General features: G+C 34.5%; 1 protein-coding gene across 1 annotated transcript; it reads left to right on the top strand.

The window, feature by feature from the left end:
• Nucleotides 1-5,652: 5,652 nt before the first annotated feature.
• LOC18033494 lies at nucleotides 5,653-23,394 on the top strand. Its single transcript, XM_006420908.2, is given in 14 exon segments — nucleotides 5,653-6,331; nucleotides 7,161-7,498; nucleotides 8,369-9,038; nucleotides 10,021-10,140; nucleotides 11,333-11,510; nucleotides 11,983-13,718; nucleotides 14,830-15,042; nucleotides 15,948-18,206; nucleotides 18,491-18,603; nucleotides 20,704-21,018; nucleotides 21,020-21,083; nucleotides 21,242-21,559; nucleotides 21,791-22,048; nucleotides 22,174-23,394. Coding segments are annotated over 14 exon segments (8,280 nt in total). The 5' UTR covers nucleotides 5,653-5,734; the 3' UTR covers nucleotides 23,275-23,394.
• The last annotated feature ends 13 nt before the right edge of the window (nucleotides 23,395-23,407 follow it).

Here is a 23,407-nt window from a genome sequence, read left to right as displayed (position 1 = left end):
AGGCCCAAAGCCTTACTACATGAGTTAAAGATTTATTACTTGTAATGTCTCAACGTCAATAAATCTAAAATCCGAGTAAATAAACCCATAGGGGTGCTTCGACACCTACTGGCCTAAAGCTAATTGGTTTTGGAGTCATTGCCTAAAGCTTGTTATACGGGTTGAAGATATTTTGCTTGTTTTTCTGTAAATTAATTAGACGCCCAAGTAGCTAAGTCTGTAGGGTTGTTTCAACGCCTAGTGCCTTAAGGCTTGCTACATGAGTTGATGATATATTATTTGATTATTTGTAAATAATATGCTAGTTAATGATTGAACCTTAATAAACTTTTAGAACAAAAATATTATACTTTTTCAATGAAAACCCATATGTTTTGCATTTATTTACAATTAAGCATAAAGGAAGGTTTATTGATATCAAGTCAAGAAGTTATTTCTTTATTTCATCTCTCAACAAAAACAAGGAGCTCACTTATTTAATTGTTTGAAGAGTAGAAGAACTAGCTTGCACATTAATTTTAATTATTATAGATAGTACTTTAATTACTAAGGACTAATAATAAGCTAGTTGAGGAGCGTGATTAACACTAGAAGTGTACATTTAATAAAGATTAAAATTATTATTTTTCACTTACAATTAATGTTGATAACACTACTAATTTCATTACATTAATAAATCTCAAACCTATTTTACGAATTAGTAATTTTTATTTGTTTTTAATTATGATTGCTTTTGTGTTTTGTAGGTAATTCCCTAAAATCATGATGCTTGGATCAGAAAAATAGAAGAGAAATTTGGATTCTAGAAACTCAGAAGCGGTTGAAGATTTTCTAGCCCTTTTATCTGGCATTATTACTGAATGGTTGAGATCGTGCCTCGTGTCCAAGCTCGTATTAGCACACCAAATTGCATAGGTAAACTATCTTGACAAATGAGCTCAATCACCTTGACAAGTAAGTGAAAAAAAGGTCCCTCTTTGATTTCAATCATAGCTGTTGATTGTGTTGAATCTAACAATCCATAATGGTTGCAAATTTTAGACACTAGGATTGTACTATTAAATCTCATCTAAAGGTTGTGATTGTAAGCTCACAATACTAGATTTTGGGAGAAAGAATAAAAGAAGAGAGAATTTGTGGCGGATTTTAGGGGTGAGTATTTTGGGTGTAAATCTAGAGTGAATTTTAGGGAAAAATCTATTTTCTTTCCCTTTGTTTTCGATTTCGTTTTATTGTACTTCACAAAGTTTATTAAATAAAAAGAGTGTTTTCCTTTTAAACATGAGTGGCTAAAGTTTCTAAGTTGAGGTGAAATGTGAAGCTCAAGAATTGAAATCATTGAATAAATTAATCTCTCAAGTGAGTTCTAGGTTTATTTTATTTGTTATATATTTATAATTTGTATTTTTTTCTTTATTGGTTAATTTTATGTCATGTTAATTTTTAGATCTATATCTTCTTAGATCTATAGAGGATTCTGACATAATGTCAATACTCCAATATAGCTTTGGCAAATTAGGTATTTGATCTCATATTTATCTAGACAAATGATCAATTGAGAATTAAATGGCATAATATTAACTGGCTAAAGAAATACAAATAATAAGTATGAGAGTATTATAACTATAATTCGAAAATTGAGAGTGGATTCCAAAACCTCAGCATTTTTCTAGATTAGTCTCTATTAATTTCTTTTTATGTAGTTAATTTCTATTTAATAATAGACTACTAAATTTATAGATTACTTATGGTTTAACCCCGGACTCACTGGGTTATAATGTAAATAGACACTCTTATACTTGGAAGTAATCAACGGTTTTGAGTCGTGTCAACTAACAAAATGTAATGAACCACAACTTTTGATAATGAAATCAATATTTTGATAACTTATATAGATTCTTTACCATTTATCTCTATTATTTAAGCCTTGTAGTCAACTAAATTTATTTTCTGCCCAAGATGATATATGTACATAAAGACATAGTGACTACATTATGATGATGGTATACAATAAACTCTTTATCTTGTTTGATTTTGCAACAAGCTTGGTGCCCATCATTCTCTACTTTTTATTTTCATAATGGAAAGAATTGTTCTTTTCTTTATTTTACGACTTACCCAACGTCTTGCAATCAGTTTGTACTTAAAGTTAAATAGTTCCCACCACTTAAAGTAATTGCATCCCAGCCTCTCAAAGTTGTAGTAAAGCCTATTGAAATTTGCAATAGATTCAGGGACTTTAATTGTTGCTCGTTCACCACAATCAGTACATGATTTGTTTTTGAACTTGATGGCCTTGCCATTCACTTGCAACTTCTCGCCTTCATCTTCATCAAAAGAGCAACTAGAGCTTCCCTAGAGGATAGCATTCTCACTGGTTTGTTGGAGCTTTTCAAGTAATGGCTAGATTTCAATATTTTTGGGTTGGTAGTGTATGTACAAGGGTCTTATAATCATGAGATATGATGTGATAAAAATTTGAATTTTAAACTAGTGGCATAGTTGTAATTTGCATAACATGCACAACCACATATGAGTCCAAAATTTCTGAAATTTGATTTTGTTGGCCTACACGGTTATATGTCTTTTATTTTGATAATAATAAACAAAGTGTCAAGAGTATATTGGTGTATATATATATGTTTCAAATCTCACTAGCTCTTGAAGGACAAAAATCATACGTGTGAGTTCAAGTTCAAGGCACTCAAAGACAAAGACAAAAAGCAAATCAAGTCAAAGACAAGTGTTAAAGATACTAGGTTAAGTGATTTGTCTTGTTACATTTCTTGTAAACCTAATATAATTAAATATATGCATGATTAAGCATTTAAAAGATCAAATTATTTTTCATGACATTTTAAATAAATCATTATTTTCATAATATAAAGGTTCTATACTTAAAAGAAAATTGATTTTATGAAATTGGTTGTTTTCAAGTTGATGGACTAACTTGAAAAAGTTTTGAGGACTTCAAAATCAACAAGCATTGTTCAAAATTCTAAAGGTGGACCTATTTGAAAGTTCCATATCATTTTTGAGTTATAATATAATTCTACAAAACTTTAGGGTCAAATTATAATTTTAAAAAATTAGTAGCTAACTTTTTCACTTTAGCGGCTAATCGATAATTTTCTAGGAGTTTTCTAAAATCAAATGGCAAACCATTTACTCGCAAGCAACAAGCTGGCTTCGAACAGAAGAGTCTCTGAAATTAAATGGCTAACCGATAATTTCAGGCAATGATCCAATTACACAAAATTTTCAAATTCTTTCATAAAAGTAATTGCCACTAAGTCAAACGGCGATCCTTTTTAAAATTAGCTATGATGTGATAACAGTCATAAAGTGAATAAAAGCTAGTTTTCTTGTTAAAAATATAAAAAGCTAAATCAAACTCATTTCAAATGTGTTCTTCAATCTTTATCAAGCTTAAACTTGTTCATACAAATCATCTTCAAATACATTGATTCATTATTAAGCTATCATTTGCTTCTACACTCTTATCATGAGAAGTGTGATATTTGTAATCTATTTTAACATAAAAAAATCAAGCGACTGTAAGTATGGGAAATACTTGGGAAAAAAGGTGTGAAATCATCTCAAATTGTATAGGTTTATTGACACTTTAAAAGACAATTGTAAACTTCTTAAAGTCATGGGTTGCAAGGCCTAGTGAGTGAAATCCTCAAGTTCGATTTATTTGGAGGTAAGGACGTAGACGAATTCTCGAACCACGTAAAATTATCATGTTTGTTTTCTCTATCCTTAACTCTTTGAATTTAGTTCTTATTGAGAATTATTGTTACTATTGGTTGTGGTACTTGTTGGTATTGAATTGTGGTATTGTTTTTGAATTTTTTTTTTAAAACCCAATTCAGACCCCTCTTGAGGTTAACTAGCTAAAATTCCATATTTTTATGGCATTATTGTAATTTAGATATGATGGCATGATTTGTAATTTACTCAACTAACATGTTTAATTCAAGACAACTACCAATATATTTAGGCTCATTAAGTCATTTCCATAGTTTATTTTTGAATCTCTTCCCTATTTACATATTAATATTTTAATAGTTATTTTTTTTCATTAGTTGTACATCAACTCCTTTTTTTGAGCCTCACAATGTTGTTACAAGAATATTCTATTAGATTAGAAGTATTTTCTTATTTTTATGAGTCAACAACAGTTAATAGGGGTGTTCAGAATCCAATCTGATCCGCTCAATCCGTCTGATCCGTATAAATCTGATCCGTTGATTGGTAGATTGGATATGGATTAAAAATTTAAAAATCCGCAGTCGATGGATTGGTTATGAATTTACTTCTATAAATCCGCAGAAATCTGTGAATCCGCAAAAAAAAATAAAAAAAAAAATATATATATATATAATTAAAAATTTATTATAAATTTAATTAAAAAAATTATAAATGTGACATTGCATAGTTACTAAGCACTATAACATATCTTAGTCATTACCCAATAATACTATAAAATGAAAAATAATTAAATAATCAAATATACAAATATACAAATATAACTTGTAAAAATTGTAAAACAAAATAAAAGCAAAGTCACACGCACTAGCAAAAGCAAAGTAACATAATGCTAAGTCACCAACAATTTGCAAACAAAAAACCCTAAGCTTCCCCGTCGTCACACACTCTCGATATGGATTTAAAGGACATCGGCCGCGCGATTCCAGCGAGAGCAAGCAATCTTCTTTCCTAAGTCCATCGAGCCACTTCACATTCACTAGTTCTAGTTGAACAATTTTAGTATCACAACCTTCAAGACCGCCACCCGTACGGCTTCTCCTGGTTCTCATCGTGGATGGCTCCGTAATCACCACTTTTCGACAGGCGCAACAGCCCTGGTGAAGGATCAGACTGTGTTTGGTTTCCGAAATTTCGTCATTTCAATTAATTATGGCTTTGTTTGAACAATTAATTTTGGTGTTATATTAACGTATTATTGTAACTTTATTTGAACAATTAAGCTTGGTGTGTTGTATTTTGAAACTTTGAACGTATTATTATAGCTTTATTTGAATAATTAGTCTCGATATATTATATTTTGAAACTTTAAATGTATTATTTTAGTTTTATTTAAACAATTAATTTATTTAAATTTTATTCAATTTTAAATTTAATTGGTAATAAAATTATTTTTATATTAGATTTTTTTTATTTTATTAGTTGGAGAGAACTAAAAATTTTTAATTCGAAAACTAATCTGCAAAATGGTGGATTACATATGGATTGAGTCAAATCCGCATCCGATCCGCAAATGTATGGATTAGATTAAAAAATTATAATTCGTAAAATCATGGATCGGATATGGATTGATGTCCAATCTGTAAAATTTGATCCGCAAACAACCCTAATAATTAATGATTAAAGATAACAAATTTTAAAAGATAATTTGATATTTTTAATAATAAATAAAATAATTTAAAGATTATCATTTTACGAGGGTGAGCCAAAATTATCCTGCAAAATATAATACATCACCTTGCAGCGCTAGCAGCCGATGATATTGCTTGCCTTCGATTTGGGTGCTTTTATGTCTATTATCAGAACAAATGGGTTTCCAATGATATTTATCCATTTTTTGGAGCTGCTAGAAATTTGTAGACCAATTCAAAATCATCCCACCATATAAGATACACAAAAACGGAAGTCATAAACCCCTTCTTTCAAGTTTCTAAACCCTTCCGCGCTTTTACCACATACCATGTACGGAAACCATCGCCCTCGCTTCCGTCCAGTCGGCGGCATTGGCGGCGAAGGCACCGGCGGAGGCCAGCCGCCGTCTCAGCCACCGCCTCCACATTTTAATCCCAACTTTGCTTTTCAAAACCCGAACATTTTTTTCCCAAGCCCTGCTTTACAACTCCTCCAAAACCTAACAAACATTCCTTTCCAAAACCCTAATTTTGATATTCAAAACCCAAATTTATTTATGCAAAATGCTAATTTATTAACCCAAAACCCTAATTTACCTCCACAGCAACCCCCTTCGAGTGCATGTAATCAACAACGATCCCAAACTCAGCACCCTCCGGGTGCAAGTAATCAACAACGACCCCTAACTCAGCAGCCTCAGAGCTTGCCGCCACAACCTCAAAAGCTGAACAAAGAGTTTCTGGAGAGAATCGACCGGGCGGTAGTAAAAGCACGAAGTGAACTTATTATGGCCGGGGAGAGTGTGAGCTCGTGGAAAGTTTCTCGGTCCGTGCTTTTGAAGCTGCAGGTTGATTCTTGGAGCTCTCTGGGATTTCAAATGCAGGAGGTTCCATCTCTTCACAAACTCATGGTCACTGAAGCCAGGGTACTGTGTCTATATTTAGCAAATTGTTTGTTTTTGTTATACACACACACACACACAAATATATATGTATGTACTTAAACACACACACACACACACATATTTATAATTATGAAAAGAAAATCTGAAATTTCATTCTCTGTGAAGAGCTAGAAAACACATGATGGGTAGTTGTCATTGGAGAAGGTCCTTACTTTTGAATTATTGTTGAGATAATTGAGGAACGAGTTTAAAACAAAAGTTTGGAAATTGTGAAATTGTCATTTGTATGTGGACATTTTTGATAAATTGTGAATTGTGTGAAGCAGAGTTCCGTGCCTTTCAACTCTAGCACTTGCAGGCAGAGATGGCCTAAAGCTCAAGACATGACAAAATTGTTTCTGGAAAATTCTTTGGGAATCGAAAATGAGAATTTGAATTGTTGCCTTCAACATCCTGGAAAGTGTTTAATAACATATTGTGAAAAGACAGGAAACAGCTTAATTTATTTTGAGTTTGAAGCTAATTTTTGGAGAATGAATTTTTGGTTTGCAGAAATCCTGTTTCTGAAATACAGTAACAAAAATTTATTTATTTTTTTTTGTATTTTATTTTTTCTTTATTTGTGATTGTAAAACGGAAAATGAGTTCTGAAACAGTGGCAAACACTCCCATAAAAGTTTCATTATCTTCGTTCGATTTTATTATTCTTCATTTTTTCAGCATTTATGTGTCTATCTCTGTCTTCTTTTTTATCAGCACTATGTTGAACATTAAGCTTTTTTAGGTTTTATCTTTTTTGTTTCCTCGGATTACATATTAATGTCAATCGCATGGATATTTGTTTCTTCAGATAAATGCATTTATTCATTGCTTTGTTGGGGTTAGGCAAATTACATCGTTGTATGATTTGGAAGAGGCCATCTGCAAGAGTGAGGGCATTGAGAAGTTTGAAGAGCTGGAATTGGGCCCTTTTCTACGACAGCCACTCATTTTGCATTATTTCCTTGTGAAATCTGATGTCGACAAAGTGTTCAAAATAGCTACCGATGACGTAATTGTTTGCCTTTCTGAGTATACAGACACTCATAAAGCGAAAGATATTAAAGTTGATGAATTTCTAGATTTTATTGCTAAGAAACGATCATTGGCAAGCAAAGAACAGCTTGGTGTGCGCATCCAAAACTTGGGGTATGTATTCATGTCTTGCTGTGTAGTTTTGATTGAAAATGTTTTCTTCTCTAGTAGAGATGATCTTTCAGAAAAGTTAAAAAATTATACAAATCTGTGACTCAGCTCTATGTGCAAAAATTAGTAAATCAATTATGTAAATGAGTTTTCTTTTTATTGGTTGAATATATTTTAAGATGTGTGGTTAAGAGTTTTATTTGCTTATCATGCAATTGCTTTACATGATGAATAATTTAATTTAAATCTCGAGCAGATTTGGCATTAAGTTAAAAGGTTCCATTGTTCTCTGCATTGATCTTTTACGTAGTCAATATGACAGTGTATCTTTCAAATCATTGTAAGTTAAGCAGATATTGATGGCAATTACCCAAAAAAAAAAAAAAGCCAGATATCTGCGGTACCTTTGGTTATGAACCTTCTTGTTATCAGGGAAGTTGATTATGTTCTTTCTGTTACTGTTCTTTAATGTATGTTGTTACTCATTAGGCAGTCATACTTTGGTAGACCACTTACATTCCAATTTCCAGCAGCTTTAGATTGTGTATAATTAGCACTGGGGTGGATTTGGTATCTAGATAAGAGTGAATTATTTTCTGTTAACATGTCTGATAAGTTGTGCTAATAGTGTTTGCAAATCAGTGAGCTTTATTACATTATGGACTTTTGAATAATAACCTGGCACTGCTCAGGATCTATCTTTAAAATTCTCCCTCTCACAAAACCAAGATCACATGGCAGTTAGTGAATTTGTCATGTTCTAGTTCTCTCATTTGTTCTTACTGAAGCAAATACAAATTTTTATTTTTGATTGTAATATCTCACTTTTTTTCCCCTCTCTCTGTCTTTCTCTCTCTCTCTCTCTGGTGATAGGATGCACATTAATTTTATTCGTGAAGCAAGGAAATCACAAGATGTCACACTAAAGAAATTTTTGAAGGAATTGCAACCGCATCATAAACGTCGGAAGCGACCTATCTTTTCATCGGAAAAGAAAAGGCAATTGGATGAACGGTTTTCTGCCATATGTGAGCGTGTGAAATCTTTTTCTTCAATAAATGAGGATTTTGGTGCCAAGCACATTAGATTTGTTTCATCAAGCTCAGAGGATGAGGATAGTGATGATTGCACATATGAATGTAGCAATGATATTAGCAGCAACGTGCAGTTGCCATCGCAAATCAAGGGATCGGATCGCGTGAGTAGCTGTCCTTATCCATCTGTAACTGAAGAGCTGAAACGACTTGGTTTGAAAGGTGAAATAAATCACCAGCTCACTTCTGCGGGGAACAGCTCCGGGCAAGATGATTATATTGGGTCATCAAAAAAGAAAAGAAAGATTGAAAATTCAGGCTGTACCAGCTCTGCACCTGCTAAATTTCTTAGAAGAAACAAGGCTAAACGACGTGCTCTTCCAATTGAAAGCGGTGATCAGACCCAAGATGATGAATTAAATGAAGCTGATATTTCATTTTCAAACGAATCTATGAGGATGTTCATCACAACCTGGAAGGAGGCATGTAAGAACAACACTATGTCAGAGGTCAGTGGCACTATTATTACAAATAATTTTTGCACGAATTACTGACAATCTTTAATCTATGTCAAATATTTATCCTCGACTTGCTGTCTTTTCGCCGATATGTAATTCTCCTAATATTGTTTTTCATGAAGTTGTTTTGGATGTAGAATAGGGTTTAAAAAAGGCACTGCTCAAGTCTATTGAAGTTTAAATTGTCTTATTCAAGATTCAAATAATTATTTTACGTTTTTTGATTACTAGTTTGAAATCCTGAGACAATTTTGGCACTCAGGACTAGTCTATAGATGCATTTATACCTCCAGGATAGATGCATTGATGTATGATAAATTTTGTCATTATTTGTCTGCTTTCCTAAAAGTTTTAGTGTCATGCAGTCAATACCTTTTGTGGCATCATGTGGTGTGTCAATTGCAGACTCACTTTAGTGTTAATAACAGTCCAAAGAGTATTATCCTGTAATTTTACTTTTGTTACTTGATATGCAGTATTATACCTAGCTATCCTCTCTTCCGTCCTCCCTCTTTTATTTTTCAGTCTGAACTTCATAGTTTAAGTTTGTTTATCAAATTTCCCTGGTTGAAAAGATTGCAAAATTGACAAGTGACATGAATGATTTACATCTCAAGAAGATAAAGGAACTGACTGGTGCAAAGAGAATAAAAGTATAAAATGAGAGATTGTTAGGTTGCTGTTTATTCAATGATGTATCTTATTTGATTTATGCTATACTCCCCTTTCTCTAAGAGAGATACTGATGAAACCAAAATTTAGGTCATATCTATCATATGTGGTGCATGCATGTTTTTATCAATTAATGGTGGTTGCAAGGTTGCGTATGCTTTTTGTAATTTGCATTAGAGACTTGAACAATACCTTAGATTTCATTTTCGTGAATGCTCATTGTTTTTCTGTATCTTTTGAATTTTTCTTGTCATTGTAGCGGGAGGTGCATTGCTTATTACGTTTTCTTTTGCATTTGCAGGTTCTTGAAAAAATGTTTCAGTTTTATAAACCAACAGATCCTAAAAAGGCGGCTCGATATTTCAAGAGAATGAAACTAATGTTCTCATCATATCCGTGCATTGGATTACTAAATATTGCTGTGAGTTGATTATTGTCAATTTAGAAATATCAAAGAATCATGTGTAAATGCTGTGGCTGAGTTTTTTAAATTTAAATAGCTTTTCAATGCATATATCTGATTTTCCTAAATGTTTGTTTAGGACTTTTCTAATGTCAAATGGTTTAAAATGCAGTATCCTAAATTTGAAAAAATCAATTCTCTTTTACTTTTCTTATTTTTTAAACCTGTCTGTAATATTTGAATATGAAATTCTCATTTCCTGTGTTCAAAATCTTGATGACCATGTTATGAGCGATAAGTATAATTTTATTTTGACAACTTTGTGGTGAATATTATTTGGATTATTCTTAATTCTTGTTGGGTGGAACTATTGGTTACTAGAACTAGATATTATCTTCCTGTATATGCTCTGAACCAGCAAATTGATGCCCAAATCATGCTTTTTGAAGGTTACTAGAACTAGAATATATTTTTTTTTGGAGAACAAAGGGGCTGGACTCTTGTGTGAGCATTCCCCATCTTTATTGACCATGCTGGAAAATTTCCAATTATTTTTTAACATTGATGAGATGAGGAAGATTGAAAATATGGAAACAGGAGGCTTTGGGTATTTACTCTTGTTAATCCCGCTACGGAGTGTTGTGCAAAGAGAATTCTTATTCTCACTTCCTCCATTGCCCTGCTGCCTCTTTTTTGAGGATAAGATTTGGGTAAAAATGCAAAAATTACAGCTTGGTCCTGGCTTTTCCAGTTCTCTTTATATGGAAATAGTTTTTTATTTTTGGGAATGAAAGAAACTGGAGCACTATGTAAGTCTGAGCGTACCTGCACCGTTTCTCTTCGAGAAATAAAGGAATTTTTTTTTTTTATTCAGGTGTTGTCTGAGAATACCTGAACCAAAAACAAAATAGCATCGCTGGCATTCCTGTATGCATGCTGTTATATAAGAATCTCTTTGGTGGTGGTGTTGGGGGGGGGGGGGGGGGGGAATGTGCACACGAAATTGATCTAGATGAATGCCATGCATGTGATAAAAATATGAGATTTTTTTAATCTTTTGCCGTGGTTAAAAGTATTTCCTTCAGAAAGTCAGTTCATGATTGTCGTTTTCTCATCATTTCATGCACTTATCACTACACTTTTGGTGTTCATTATGATCCATCACTCTTGAATCTTCAAAATGATTAAAGCTGCACCTGTCATATTGCAGGTGACATCCATCAAACGTGGAATGTGGGATAGTGTTTATGATACCTTGCAAGCTATTACTCAGCAGGAATTAAATAATACAGTTTCTGGCAACTCTTTAGAATATGAAAGTATTGAGATTGAACCAAGTGAGCAAGTTGCAGTTGTTAACACCAAGCATACTGTGCAGGATATACAAGGTAACTGGTTTCTGCTTTATGGAAAATAGGTTTCTAAATAATAGCTTTTGGATGCATATTTTTGATACAATTGGTTGCCCTGCTTTATTTTCTGTTTTCTTTGTGGATGTGTAGTCCACTGATGTATCTCCTTTCTTTTTGGCTATATTTTTTCATTTTTCTTGTTTATTATTGAAAAAGAAAAAGAAAAGATTATGGTTATATCATTTTCTGATACAAGCATTGCTTTCTATGTCCTCCTTTTTCCTTTTGAGATTTTCATGCACCTGTAGATTCTTACCAATTTCTCACACAGTTCGAATGATCTTGGCTTATTTCTTTATCTTTTTTGTTTCACTCCACAAATGGACCTTTCTTGAGTGAAAATCCCTAATTTCCTCTTTATTTATCAGTTTGCCAGATCATGCATAGACTTTTTATTTTTTATTCTTTCACATTTGTAACTGATTAATAGATCTCGCATGTGTGACAGTTGAAGAAGTGATGAAGAAAGTGTCTAAATACTTGGAGTTTGATAACAGTATCCTTAACAATGCTGAATCGCCTGTAACAAAGATAGTTATACTTCTAAGGAAGCTATGTAGTTGTGAAACTTGGCTGACAGAGCAGTTTCGTATTAAGGAATTTAAGTCCCTTGGTTATGGGGAGTTTTTCACATTCCTTGAAAAACATGCCTCTATGTTATCTACTGAGCTGCAGAAGTTGTTCACTGATGACACAATTGACAGATCATCTTTAGAGGTTTCCCTGGTCCAGCATCTGTTGGTTGTCTTAGTATCACAGGCTTCAAATAATTTGTGGGAGAGTGAAATTATTACTAAGCAGATGATCTCTGAACTGCTTAGAAGGCAATTCCCATTAATCAGTTTCAAAATTGAGGATAAGGGTTCCATGGAAAGTTTTCTAGAAACTGTGGGGAAATATAGAAATGAGGTAATGTCTAAGTGTGTCCTATTTTCTGAAACTATATTAGGAACTCGTCTCAGTGGAGATTTGTCAGTCCATGAAGAGAACTCTTTACTGGAAACCACTTCAGCTATAACCCACACTGGTCTGAGACCAAAGATGTCTGAATCTGTTACATCCAAGGATGCAATTGAAATTTTACTTAGGGCACCTTTCTTATCTGATTTAAACTCATGGTCACATTGGGACTTTTTATTTGCTCCATCTCTTGGACCTCTTCCAGGATGGTTGTTGAATGAGGTCAATGTGAAAGAGTTGTTGTGTTTGGTTACTAGGGATGGCAAAGTGATTCGGATTGACCATTCAGCTTCTGTGGATTCATTTCTTGAAGCTGCACTGGAGGGATCCTCCTTCCAAACGGCAGTGAAACTTTTATCTTCATTTGCAGTAGCTGGAGGAGAAAAAAATGTTCCTCTGCCTCTTCTTAAATGTCACGCACGGCATGCTTTCGAAGTCATGTTCAAGAATAACATGGAAGATATCGAAGTAATCAATTCTCAAAATTCTCGTATGCATGGAAATGTATTGCGTGGACGGCAAAATTTTGATGTAGCTAATATTGATAATTTAAGTGGTGAATTACAGAAAAAGTTGTTGAAATTCGGTAAGGCAGTTCCTGTTGCTTCAAGATTTTTCCTTGATTGTCTTGGTTATCTGCCTTCAGAGTTTCGCTGTTTTGCTGCTGATGTGTTGCTTTCTGGACTTCAATCTTCAATTAAAGATGCCCCTTCAGCCATATTACTTGAATGCCACCAAACAGAGCTGCGTCTCATGCTTCATGAAGTGGGATTGTCTCTTGGCATATTGGAGTGGATTCATGATTACCATGCATTTTGTTCCACTGGGACTTCAGACTTGTTAATGCCCTGTGTGGTTACTTGCACGAATGCTGCTACGTCTGGGTTGAACAGTGGTTCTGGGTGTGCTGAAGGCTCTCTGTTTGAATCTGTAGGAGCAGATGTTCATATAGAAGAATGTGGTGCAATTTGTGACACAATTTGTGGTGAAGCTTCTGATGATGGATTCGGTGATTGTACCACTCAAACATTACCTGAAGATAAGGAATGTGAGGATGCAGCCTTAATTGTTGAATCTATCAGGCGAGACGAATTTGGTCTTGGTCCAAATATTTCAAACATGGAAAGCAACATGTTGAAGAAGCAGCATGCTCGTTTAGGCAGAGCACTTCATTGTCTTTCGCAGGAATTGTATTCTCAGGATTCACATTTTCTTCTTGAGCTTGTAAGTTGCTTCTTCTTCTTATTTTTAATTTGATTTTATTTTTAATATTTTATGTAATTTTTGGCTCATAAAATTCTGCTTGTTACTGAGGTGTTTCTAGTTAATCTCTTCTCCCCTGCAATTGCATCCGAGAGGCGAGAGCATCATGCATTGGCTTGTTTTGTAGTCATTGATTTAGGTTGGAACCATATTTTTATATAACTCAATATTTTAGTGCCAAAACTGTAGTAATGTGCTCATCTTTGTGCAAATGGTTCTGCCTTCTCATAGCTGCCCTTGCACAGAAAACTATATTTAAAACTTGAATGAAATTGAATGCTTCCCCATTAATGAGATGCCGTTTAAGTAGCTTTGTTTTGTGTGATTTGCTACATTTACCTTTCTTGTCCTCTTTCGTGCATTTTAACTTACCTTATGAATTATTCCATCAACTTCTTAAATCCATGTCCCTATTTTAGCTCAACATACCCGCGGAGCCTGCTTGAATAAGAATTTTTTCCATGAAAGGCGCAATAAGTTTGAACCTTTTAATACTAAATATCATTCAGTCCATTTGTGAGTGCCAGACATATTGTCTGATAGCTCTGTAGTTGACTTAATAAATGTAATTCATTCATTTAGATAGATTGATTTACATTGGAAAGGGATTTCAGGCTGATTTTGTTTAGTTTGAGGAAAGCTCTAGCTTTGATTTTATCTGGAGATGTTCTGTTAGTTGTACATTCTTGGGTATTCTGCGTTTAGCGGACAACTTGATTTCCTTTTATAAATCTTGAATTTGTTTAATTCTCTCAAGCTAGACAGTTTTTTTTTTTGGAGATGTCTTTTAGTTGTACATTCTTAGGTACTTCTGGGGTTAGTGTACAACTTATTCTTCTTTTATAAATCTGCTTTTTTCCTACCAATACAATCTATGTAGCCTTTTATAAAAGGCAAGTAATTCATTGTCTATCATTTGTGTGTTTGTCTTGCAATAAAATTTCTCTGTTAATAGAATGCAAGTACTTCATAGTATATCCTTGATCCTGTGTCCAATTCAATTTTGAGTTTGATTTTGAAAGCAACTTTTGGTAAATCTTACTGCATTTAATTATTCTTCATGTTACTTCAGGTTCAAAATGCTGATGATAATATCTACCCAGAAAATGTGGAACCAACTCTGACATTTATACTTCAAGAGTCTGGTATTGTTGTCTTAAATAATGAGCAAGGGTTTTCTGCTGAGAACATCAGAGCACTTTGTGATGTTGGAAATTCAACAAAGAAAGGTTCTTCTGCTGGGTATATTGGGCGGAAGGGTATAGGTTTTAAATCAGTATTTCGGGTATGTTGACAAGATCTGTGATCTATTTGTTCACTTTTCTTTGACATTAATATACTGTAATCTGGAGTAACAGTCTTGTTTGAAAAGTGAATTGAATGGACTGAAATGCATCATAGAGCAACAGTCAAGGAAGAGGAGACAAAATAATGGACTGACCAATTTGCCTTTCTTCTTTATTTTGATTAGTTTGGAAGCAGCTATATCATTAGTTAGAATTAATGATCTCATAGGATTTTTAGTTCTTGTGCTTGGGGACTTTTGTCTTTTGTCTTTTTGGACTTCTTGATCCTCTATGTACATTTCCTGCATCTAATATACTAATTTTGTTTCTGAGGAAAAAATGAATGGTTGGATTGATACGCAGCATCTAGCCTCATAAAGGAACGGAAGAAAATTTATCCTTTTGAGAATCTAGTTTAATTTAACTAGTTTTAACATGTTTATCTGTCTGCTCACTTGGCCATAGCAAGACTGGTGATAAGGATTTGTTACCAGCCACTTATGGTTAGTTTGTTCCGAGATAGTGTGGGTGCAAATCAAATTTAATTAGCTGACATAAATAGATGAAATTTGGGCTTCCTTTGACATGTTAATGCGAAGTCAAAGAGCAAGTTTAATAATATATATCTGGTCAATTTTATTGTGGGAAAATGAATTCTGTTGTTTTATTTTTGTGTTATAACTTAGTGAATTTAACTTGGTCTTACATTTTGGTGTATATATGTCTGTGTTATAAATTTTTATTCTTTTTGAATATCCAATTCTATATGCTTTCAACTTTCAAATGTATATCCCTGTACTGTTTGTATTAAGCCTGTAAAGTTGAGGGTGTTCATTGGTGTGTTTATGTTATCAAATTCTATGAATAATCAGTTTTTGTTAAGTGCTGACTTGTCTTTCTGCAGGTTACAGATGCCCCAGAGATCCATTCCAATGGGTTCCATGTCAAGTTTGATACAAGTGAGGGTCAGATTGGTTTTGTTCTGCCAACATTGGTTCCTCCTTTCAACATTGACATGTTCTGTAGGCTATTATCTAAAGATCCTGTTCAATTGGAGAGCAAGTGTTGGAATACCTGTATCCGACTTCCTTTCAGAACAAAATTCTCGGAAGGAATTGCTATGAACAACATTGTTGATATGTTTTCAGATCTTCATCCTTCTTTATTACTGTTCCTTCACCGTCTTCAGTGTATCATGTTTAGGAACATGCTCAATGATTCACTTGTTGTCATTAGAAAAAAAATTGTCGGAGACGGTATTATAAAGGTTTCCTGTGGGGAAGACAAAATGACCTGGTTTGTGGCTTCTCAGAAGTTGCGGGCAGGTGTCATTCGTCCTGATGTGAAAACCACAGAAATTGCCTTAGCATTGACATTACAGGAATCGAATGAGGGGAATTACGGTCCACTTTTGTACCAACAACCTGTTTTTGCTTTTCTTCCTCTAAGAACTTATGGTTTAAAATTTATTCTCCAAGGTGATTTTGTCCTTCCTTCATCTAGGGAAGAAGTTGATGGAAATAGTCCCTGGAACCAGTGGTTATTATCAGAATTTCCTGCCTTATTTGTCAGTGCAGAAAGATCTTTCTGTGATCTTCCTTGTTTTAGAGAGAATCCAGCAAAAGCTGCGTCAGTGTATATGAGCTTTGTTCCACTTGTAGGGGAAGTGCATGGTTTTTTTTCTGGTCTTCCTCGAATGATACTTTCTAAATTGCGAATGTCTAACTGCTTGATTCTGGAAGGAAACAACAATCAGTGGGCTCCTCCTTGCAAGGTTCTAAGAGGGTGGAATGACCGAGCACACAGTCTCCTTCCTGACATCTTGCTTCAGAAGCACCTTGGCCTTGGATTCTTGAGTAAGGACATAGTTTTATCAGATTCACTGGCAAGGGCACTGGGTATTGAGGAGTATGGACCAAAAATTCTACTTCAAATTATATCCTCCTTGTGTCGGACAGAAAATGGCCTGAGATCAATGGGTCTCAGTTGGTTAGCTTCTTGGCTAAATGAACTTTATACAATTTCATTCCATTCTTCTGGGCAATCTTCATTACAGTCTGGAGTTGAAACAGATCTCATCGATAACCTCCGAAGAATTCCATTTATCCCCCTTTCAGATAGTACATTCAGTTCAGTAGATGAAGGAACAATTTGGTTACATTCTGATTGCTCTGTGTTTGATGGTGGGTTTGGACTTGAAGCTTTTCCAAACTTATGTGCAAAACTTCGAACTGTGAGTCCTGCCCTCCTTTCTGCTTCAGCTGTAGACAAGTCAAGCTTGGGTGTGATCTCTGTAGACAACCTTAATAGGATGCTTCTGAAAATTGGTGTTCAACAGCTATCTGCACATGATATTGTCAAGGTGCATATTCTGCCGGCAATATCTAATGAAACAACTGCAAATGGGGACAAAAATTTGATGGCAGATTACCTTTGCTTTGTAATGATGCACTTGGAGTATTACTGTCCCAATTGTCATGTTGAGAGAGAGTTCATTGTTTCAGAGTTGCGAAAGAAAGCCTTCGTATTAACAAATCATGGGTTCAAACGACCATCTGAGATACCAATTCATTTCGGTAAAGAATTTGGTAATCCTGTCAGCGTTAATATGTTGATTCATGACATTGATATCAAGTGGTATGAAGTTGACATCACATATTTGAAGCATCCAGCAAAAGAGTCACTCTCATGTGGACTGGTAAAATGGAGAAAATTTTTCAAGGAAATTGGGATCACAGATTTTGTGCAAGTAGTTCAAGTTGACAAGGATGTGGCCGATATATCTCATACTGGTTTCAAAAACATGTGGACTAAGGAGCTCCTTTCCCCTGGATCAGCTGCCATAGATTGGGAATCCAATGAGTTGGTGCATTTATTATCACTTCTTACCACAAATGTCAATCGGCAATGTAGTAAACATTTATTGGAAATACTTGATACTTTATGGGATGACTGTTATACCGACAAAATTATGGGCTTCTTCAAATCTAAACCCACTGGTGATGACAGATCATTCCAGTCTTCATTTATAAATTGCATATGTGACATTCAGTGGACAATATCGAGCATGGATGATGAGCTTCACTATCCTAAAGATTTATTTCATGACTGTGATGCCGTGCGCTCGATCCTAGGTCCATCAGCTCCATATATTGTTCCAAAGGTTAGTTTGGTACCTGTATAATATGTGAGCATGTTGCTTTATTCTTTTCTGATGTGTCATGTATACAGCAAGCTTAAACTGTAAGGGGCCACAAGATATGAAACGCTAAAGCATGATGGATTCGAATATTGATTAGCTAAATTTTAACAATAATTTCATTTTGATCTTATAGGAGGCAATGATAATTATAGTTGTAAGCCAAAGCTGTAAGAGACTGATATGTCTCTCTATCAAATGGAAGGTCTTTGTTTGAATGAATTTTCATGCACTTCTTTCTGAAGCAGGTTAAAAGTGAAAAGTTAGTACGTGATATTGGCTTGAAGACTGAAGTTACCATTGATGACATTTTGGAAATCCTAAAAGTATGGACAAGATTAGAGGCCCCATTCATGGCCAGGTATTACTTGCTTCTTAATCATGATGTTTGGATTCTCATCATTTTAAATCAGATCCGCGGTAATTTGTTTTTATGCCTGTTTTCTTCTGCCATCTATTTCATATAAGGGCTTTTTTTAAATTTTTTTAACATATTTCCAAAAGAGATTAGAGGTTTTGTGACTGCTATTCTTTACTGATCCGCGTCTCATGAGGATATTAGATATTGGGGGGATTAAAATATTTTTTCTGCATTGTAGACCTACCAAATGCCAAATCCTAGAAGGCAAACTTAGCTAGAGATGCTAACAACAAATATTTTATTTCATAAATGGGTTAGTTTATTATATTAATTTTTTATACTCCTATTATTTGACAAAAATTTGCTAGAAATTGTATATCTGATTCTTTTGGGCTGTAGAGAGTATTTTGATTGTATAGGAGCTCAGTATACAGATACATTTTGTTCACCTTAAATTAAGTTGGTCAGCATCACACTGGTTGGGCTAGTCTTTTTTAATTTGTTGCCTTATTAAAGATTAAAAAAAAAAGGTGTTGTGCTGTGTGTATACACACAACACTGTTAATGGATGATAGGGCAATATGTAATTGAATAGGAAATCAGTTGAACCAGGGGTTGTATATAAAATATAAAAACAATAAATTAAAACAAAAATGACAAAATAGACTTATCGATGAATTGAAACTACATTTCTTGGATTTGTTTTATATAAATGTGATACTCCACATTAATCAGTTAATGGATAATTAATTTTACAACCCCATGATTGAAAATGATAAAAGAAAAGAAAAAAGAAAGTTTAAAAAGTCATTGTTTTAAGGTATGCATCCAATTTTCTTTACACAATCTGCAACCTTATAGTCTGCAGACATGTGTGAAGGGTATTTCTTGTTTTTCTGTTCTTTTTCCTTTTCTGGATGTTGAAGGCGGAACTTTTGTATAACTTTTGTCCTTCTGAAAATTCCTTTGATTTATTTATCATCATCAATAAAAAAATTCTGCCCTTTTCAAACTCTCTAGTTGTTATACTTGTTCTAATTTGCAACCTTAAATCTGCCATGCGTTTTCTTAAATATATTGTTGGATCATCAGTGATCATCATGGCAAGTTAGTTGAGCTTCGATGGTGGTTCTTCTCATGGTCATATCTTGTATCTTAGAACTCATTTTTCTCGCAGGTCCGTATTAATAATTTTCCATAATTTATGTTTTTTGTCAATAAACAATTACAGCACCTGTGTTTTTGTATCAGAGTTAAATGTTTTCGTGTGTTTTTGTATCATAGTTGAATGTAAATATAGTATTTTATATTAAATACCGACTCATTTCTCATCTTTAACACTCATTCCTCTCTCTCATTTCCACTTCAAAAATTTCTTCAAGTTTTAAAAGCCCCAACTCTCTCTTACATCTCTCTTTGAGTCCTCGATCTCATCTCACAGGAAAATTATTTGTGAGATTTTTCTACCATTTGGCTTTGCTGGATAATCTGACTTAACAATTCTGCTATTGAGATGTATAACTGGCAATGTTGCAGTTTATATCTATTATATAATTTTAAAAAAGAAAAAGAAAAATGGAACAGAAATCTGGACGATGCAGCACCCTGCCTACAGCTCACACTACAATCAACCAGTAAGTTAATCCCAGTAATCGTGTTTAGTAATGTCTTGAAGAGAAGCTGTGTTTTAATGGGAAGTGGAAGACATTCTTGTCAAAGCCATTTACTAACATGTGATTGTGGTTTTGAGATTATATTTCCAATAAATACTTGAATTTTCCTGGAAAACATATCAGCTGAACATGTATCCTTATTTTATATGTTCGGATATTATATGAACGACGTTCTCACAAAATTTAAGCTTAAAAATAATTTTTGAATACTACACCAAATAGAATTTTAAATATAAAAAACAGAAGCTAAGGGTACAATTCAAATATTTGGCTTGTAATCACAAACCAAATTGGCCTGGATTTACTTGGGTTTTGATGTAGTATTTATTATATATGTGAAAGGTTTATCATGTTGTCATTCTCTTTTATTTGTTTGTTCATCCATGGCCTTCGTCATTAAAATGGAATTTGACCTTTTGTCTGCCAGCATAGCACAAATGTCCAGGTTATACACCCGTATATGGAACGAGATGACTGCTTTAAAGCAAAAAGTTACTGAGGAGTTACATTCAGGACCTTTTATATTTGTTCCATATACATCTGGCTCCAGGCACGAGGACATGGTCACTGGTGTTTTTATGTCTTCTGAAGAAGTGTATTGGCATGATGCCACTGGCACTGCAGACCTAATAAAGAAGATGCAACCTCAGTGCAACTCTATTGGTACAACAATGCTGTGTGATGTATATCCTGGCCTTCATGAATTTTTTGTTAAGATATGTGGAGTGAGTGAGATCCTCTCTCGTAGCTACTTCAGATTTTGCTACAGGTTTCGAGTGTGTCTCTGCCTTCGCAAGCTGCCATGCTGTAAGTATAATAATATTTTAAAGGAAATTTTTCCTTGGGCTCCGTTAAATTCAGCCAGACTTCATCATTTTTAAATTCATCAAACCTAAGTGGATTTAAATTAAATTACCCTAATATAAAACTGACTTACTATTGACGAGCTTTAATTCATATCTTAGGTCTTCCAAATTTTCGTGATCTGGGCTGATGGACTGAAATCTGGATTACTTTGTTCTAAAGATATTGGTTACTTGAAAGAATGTCTTATGAAATCGGAGTATAAAGTGCTTCCAACTGCTCAAGATAAGTGGGTTTCCCTGCATCCTTCTTATGGTCTGGTATGTTGGTGTGATGATAAGAAGTTGTGGAAGAGATTTAAGCATGTGGGTGGTATTGAGTTTCTACACTTTGGCAATCTTGGCAATGATGAGCAGGAGATGCTTCGAACTAAAGTTTCTGCTCTTATGCAAACTTTAGGGATTCCTGCACTTTCAGAGGTATGATCTGTCTCTCTCCCCCTGGGGTCTGGATGACTTTAGGTTATTTTGATGAGTGCTGAATGCTTGGAGTTCTCAAGTTTTTCAACTTTTCTCCAGTATCTAGAAACCTGTCCATTTTCGATTATGGTGAATTCTAAAATTTTACTGGTGTTTCATTTTGGATGTCAATGAAAATATTCTGATGAACCTTTTCTTCTCCTTTTGGTAATTGATTCTGCCTCTCTTCAGGTTGTAACTCGTGAAGCAAAATATCATGGTCTAACCGATGGTAGTTTCAAAGCTTCACTGGTTAACTGGGCTCTTCCTTATGCTCAGCGCTACCTCTTTAGTGTGCACCCTGATAAATATTGCAAACTCAAGCATTCTGGATTTGATACACTGAATCATCTACAAGTTATGGTCGTTGAAAAGCTGTTCTACAGAAATGTTATTAAAAGCAGTGGTGGAGCATCTAAAAAGCGATTTGAATGCAGCTGTCTTCTGGAGGTATAGAATCTGTCCCTCATTTGACGTAGTTGTTTTGTTTTGCAATGCATATGGATGATGCAAATGAGTTATGATAAGATAGTACTTGTCATTATTGTATCCATAATCTTATTTAATTGTTACAGGGTAACATTTTGTACACAACCCCGGATTCTGATTCTCATGCCTTATATATGGAGCTTTCTCGTTTGTTCTTTGATGGAAATCCTGAATTGCACTTGGCGAATTTCCTACACATGATCACAACTATGGCGGAATCTGGTTCCACTGAGGAGCAGACAGAGTTTTTCATCTTAAATAGCCAAAAGGTGCCAAAGCTTCCTGTTGGAGAATCTGTTTGGTCACTCTCATCAGTACCTAATTTAACTGTGAATAAGGAATCACTTCTAAAGGGTTCTGGTTCACCAAAAGTTAATGAACATAATTCTTCAAAATTCAAGGGAAAAGCAGGAATCAGCTCAAGTTGGCCGCCTGTGGATTGGAAAACTGCCCCAGATTTTAGTTATGCTCGTGCCAATGGTTTCAAAACACAGGCAGCTATTGCAGAGTCACACAACAGCTCAGAAACAAAAAATATTTATGACTTGGAAGATGTCAATGCACAAAGATATGGTGGGTTTCCAACAATGACCAATGCCGATTTGACCATTGGAGATGATTTAGCACCAACTTCAACAGCATTAACGCTGCCAGATGCTGAAAATTTAGGAGTTCAGATTGGTCATGCTTTCACTCAGAACGATTCTTGTGTGGATGTTTCCAATCATGTTGATGTAAATATTCCATCCAAAGAACCAGAATCAGGTTCATCTAAATTTAGCAGTAGAGATCGGCTAAATACTGGCCCACCTGATCTAGCGCAAGCATTGCAGACTGGAAAACTGGGTGAGCTTGCTGCTTTCAAACACTTCAGTGAAGTTTTAGGCAAGACTGGTGTGCGATGGGTTAACGAAAATGCTGAAACTGGGTTACCCTATGACATTTTGATAGGGGAGAATGAAGATAGTATTGAGTATGTTGAAGTTAAAGCAACTAGATCTGCAAGGAAAGACTGGTTCTTTATGACAATGAGAGAGTGGAAATTTGCTCTTGAAAAAGGTGAATCTTTCAGCATTGCTCATGTTGTTTTACAGAATGATAACAGTGCTAAAGTGACAGTGTACAAGAATCTGGTAAAACTTTGCCAGCTAGGCAAATTGCAGTTGGTTATTATGATGCCGAGGTAGCCGAAGGAATTTCCATTGTTTCCTAACCGGTGCTGTTTCTTGTTTTTGCTTCTGTGGAACCAACTGTGAAACCAAGTACAATCTGTTCTTGGATTTTGAAATGCCAAAGAGATGAATATATACTGGCCTTTCA

Source organism: Citrus clementina, unplaced genomic scaffold, assembly GCF_000493195.1.
Source record: "Citrus clementina cultivar Clemenules unplaced genomic scaffold, Citrus_clementina_v1.0 scaffold_9, whole genome shotgun sequence".
NCBI classification, from domain to species: Eukaryota; Viridiplantae; Streptophyta; class Magnoliopsida; order Sapindales; family Rutaceae; genus Citrus; species Citrus x clementina.
This window is presented reverse-complemented; position numbering and strand designations above follow the sequence as displayed.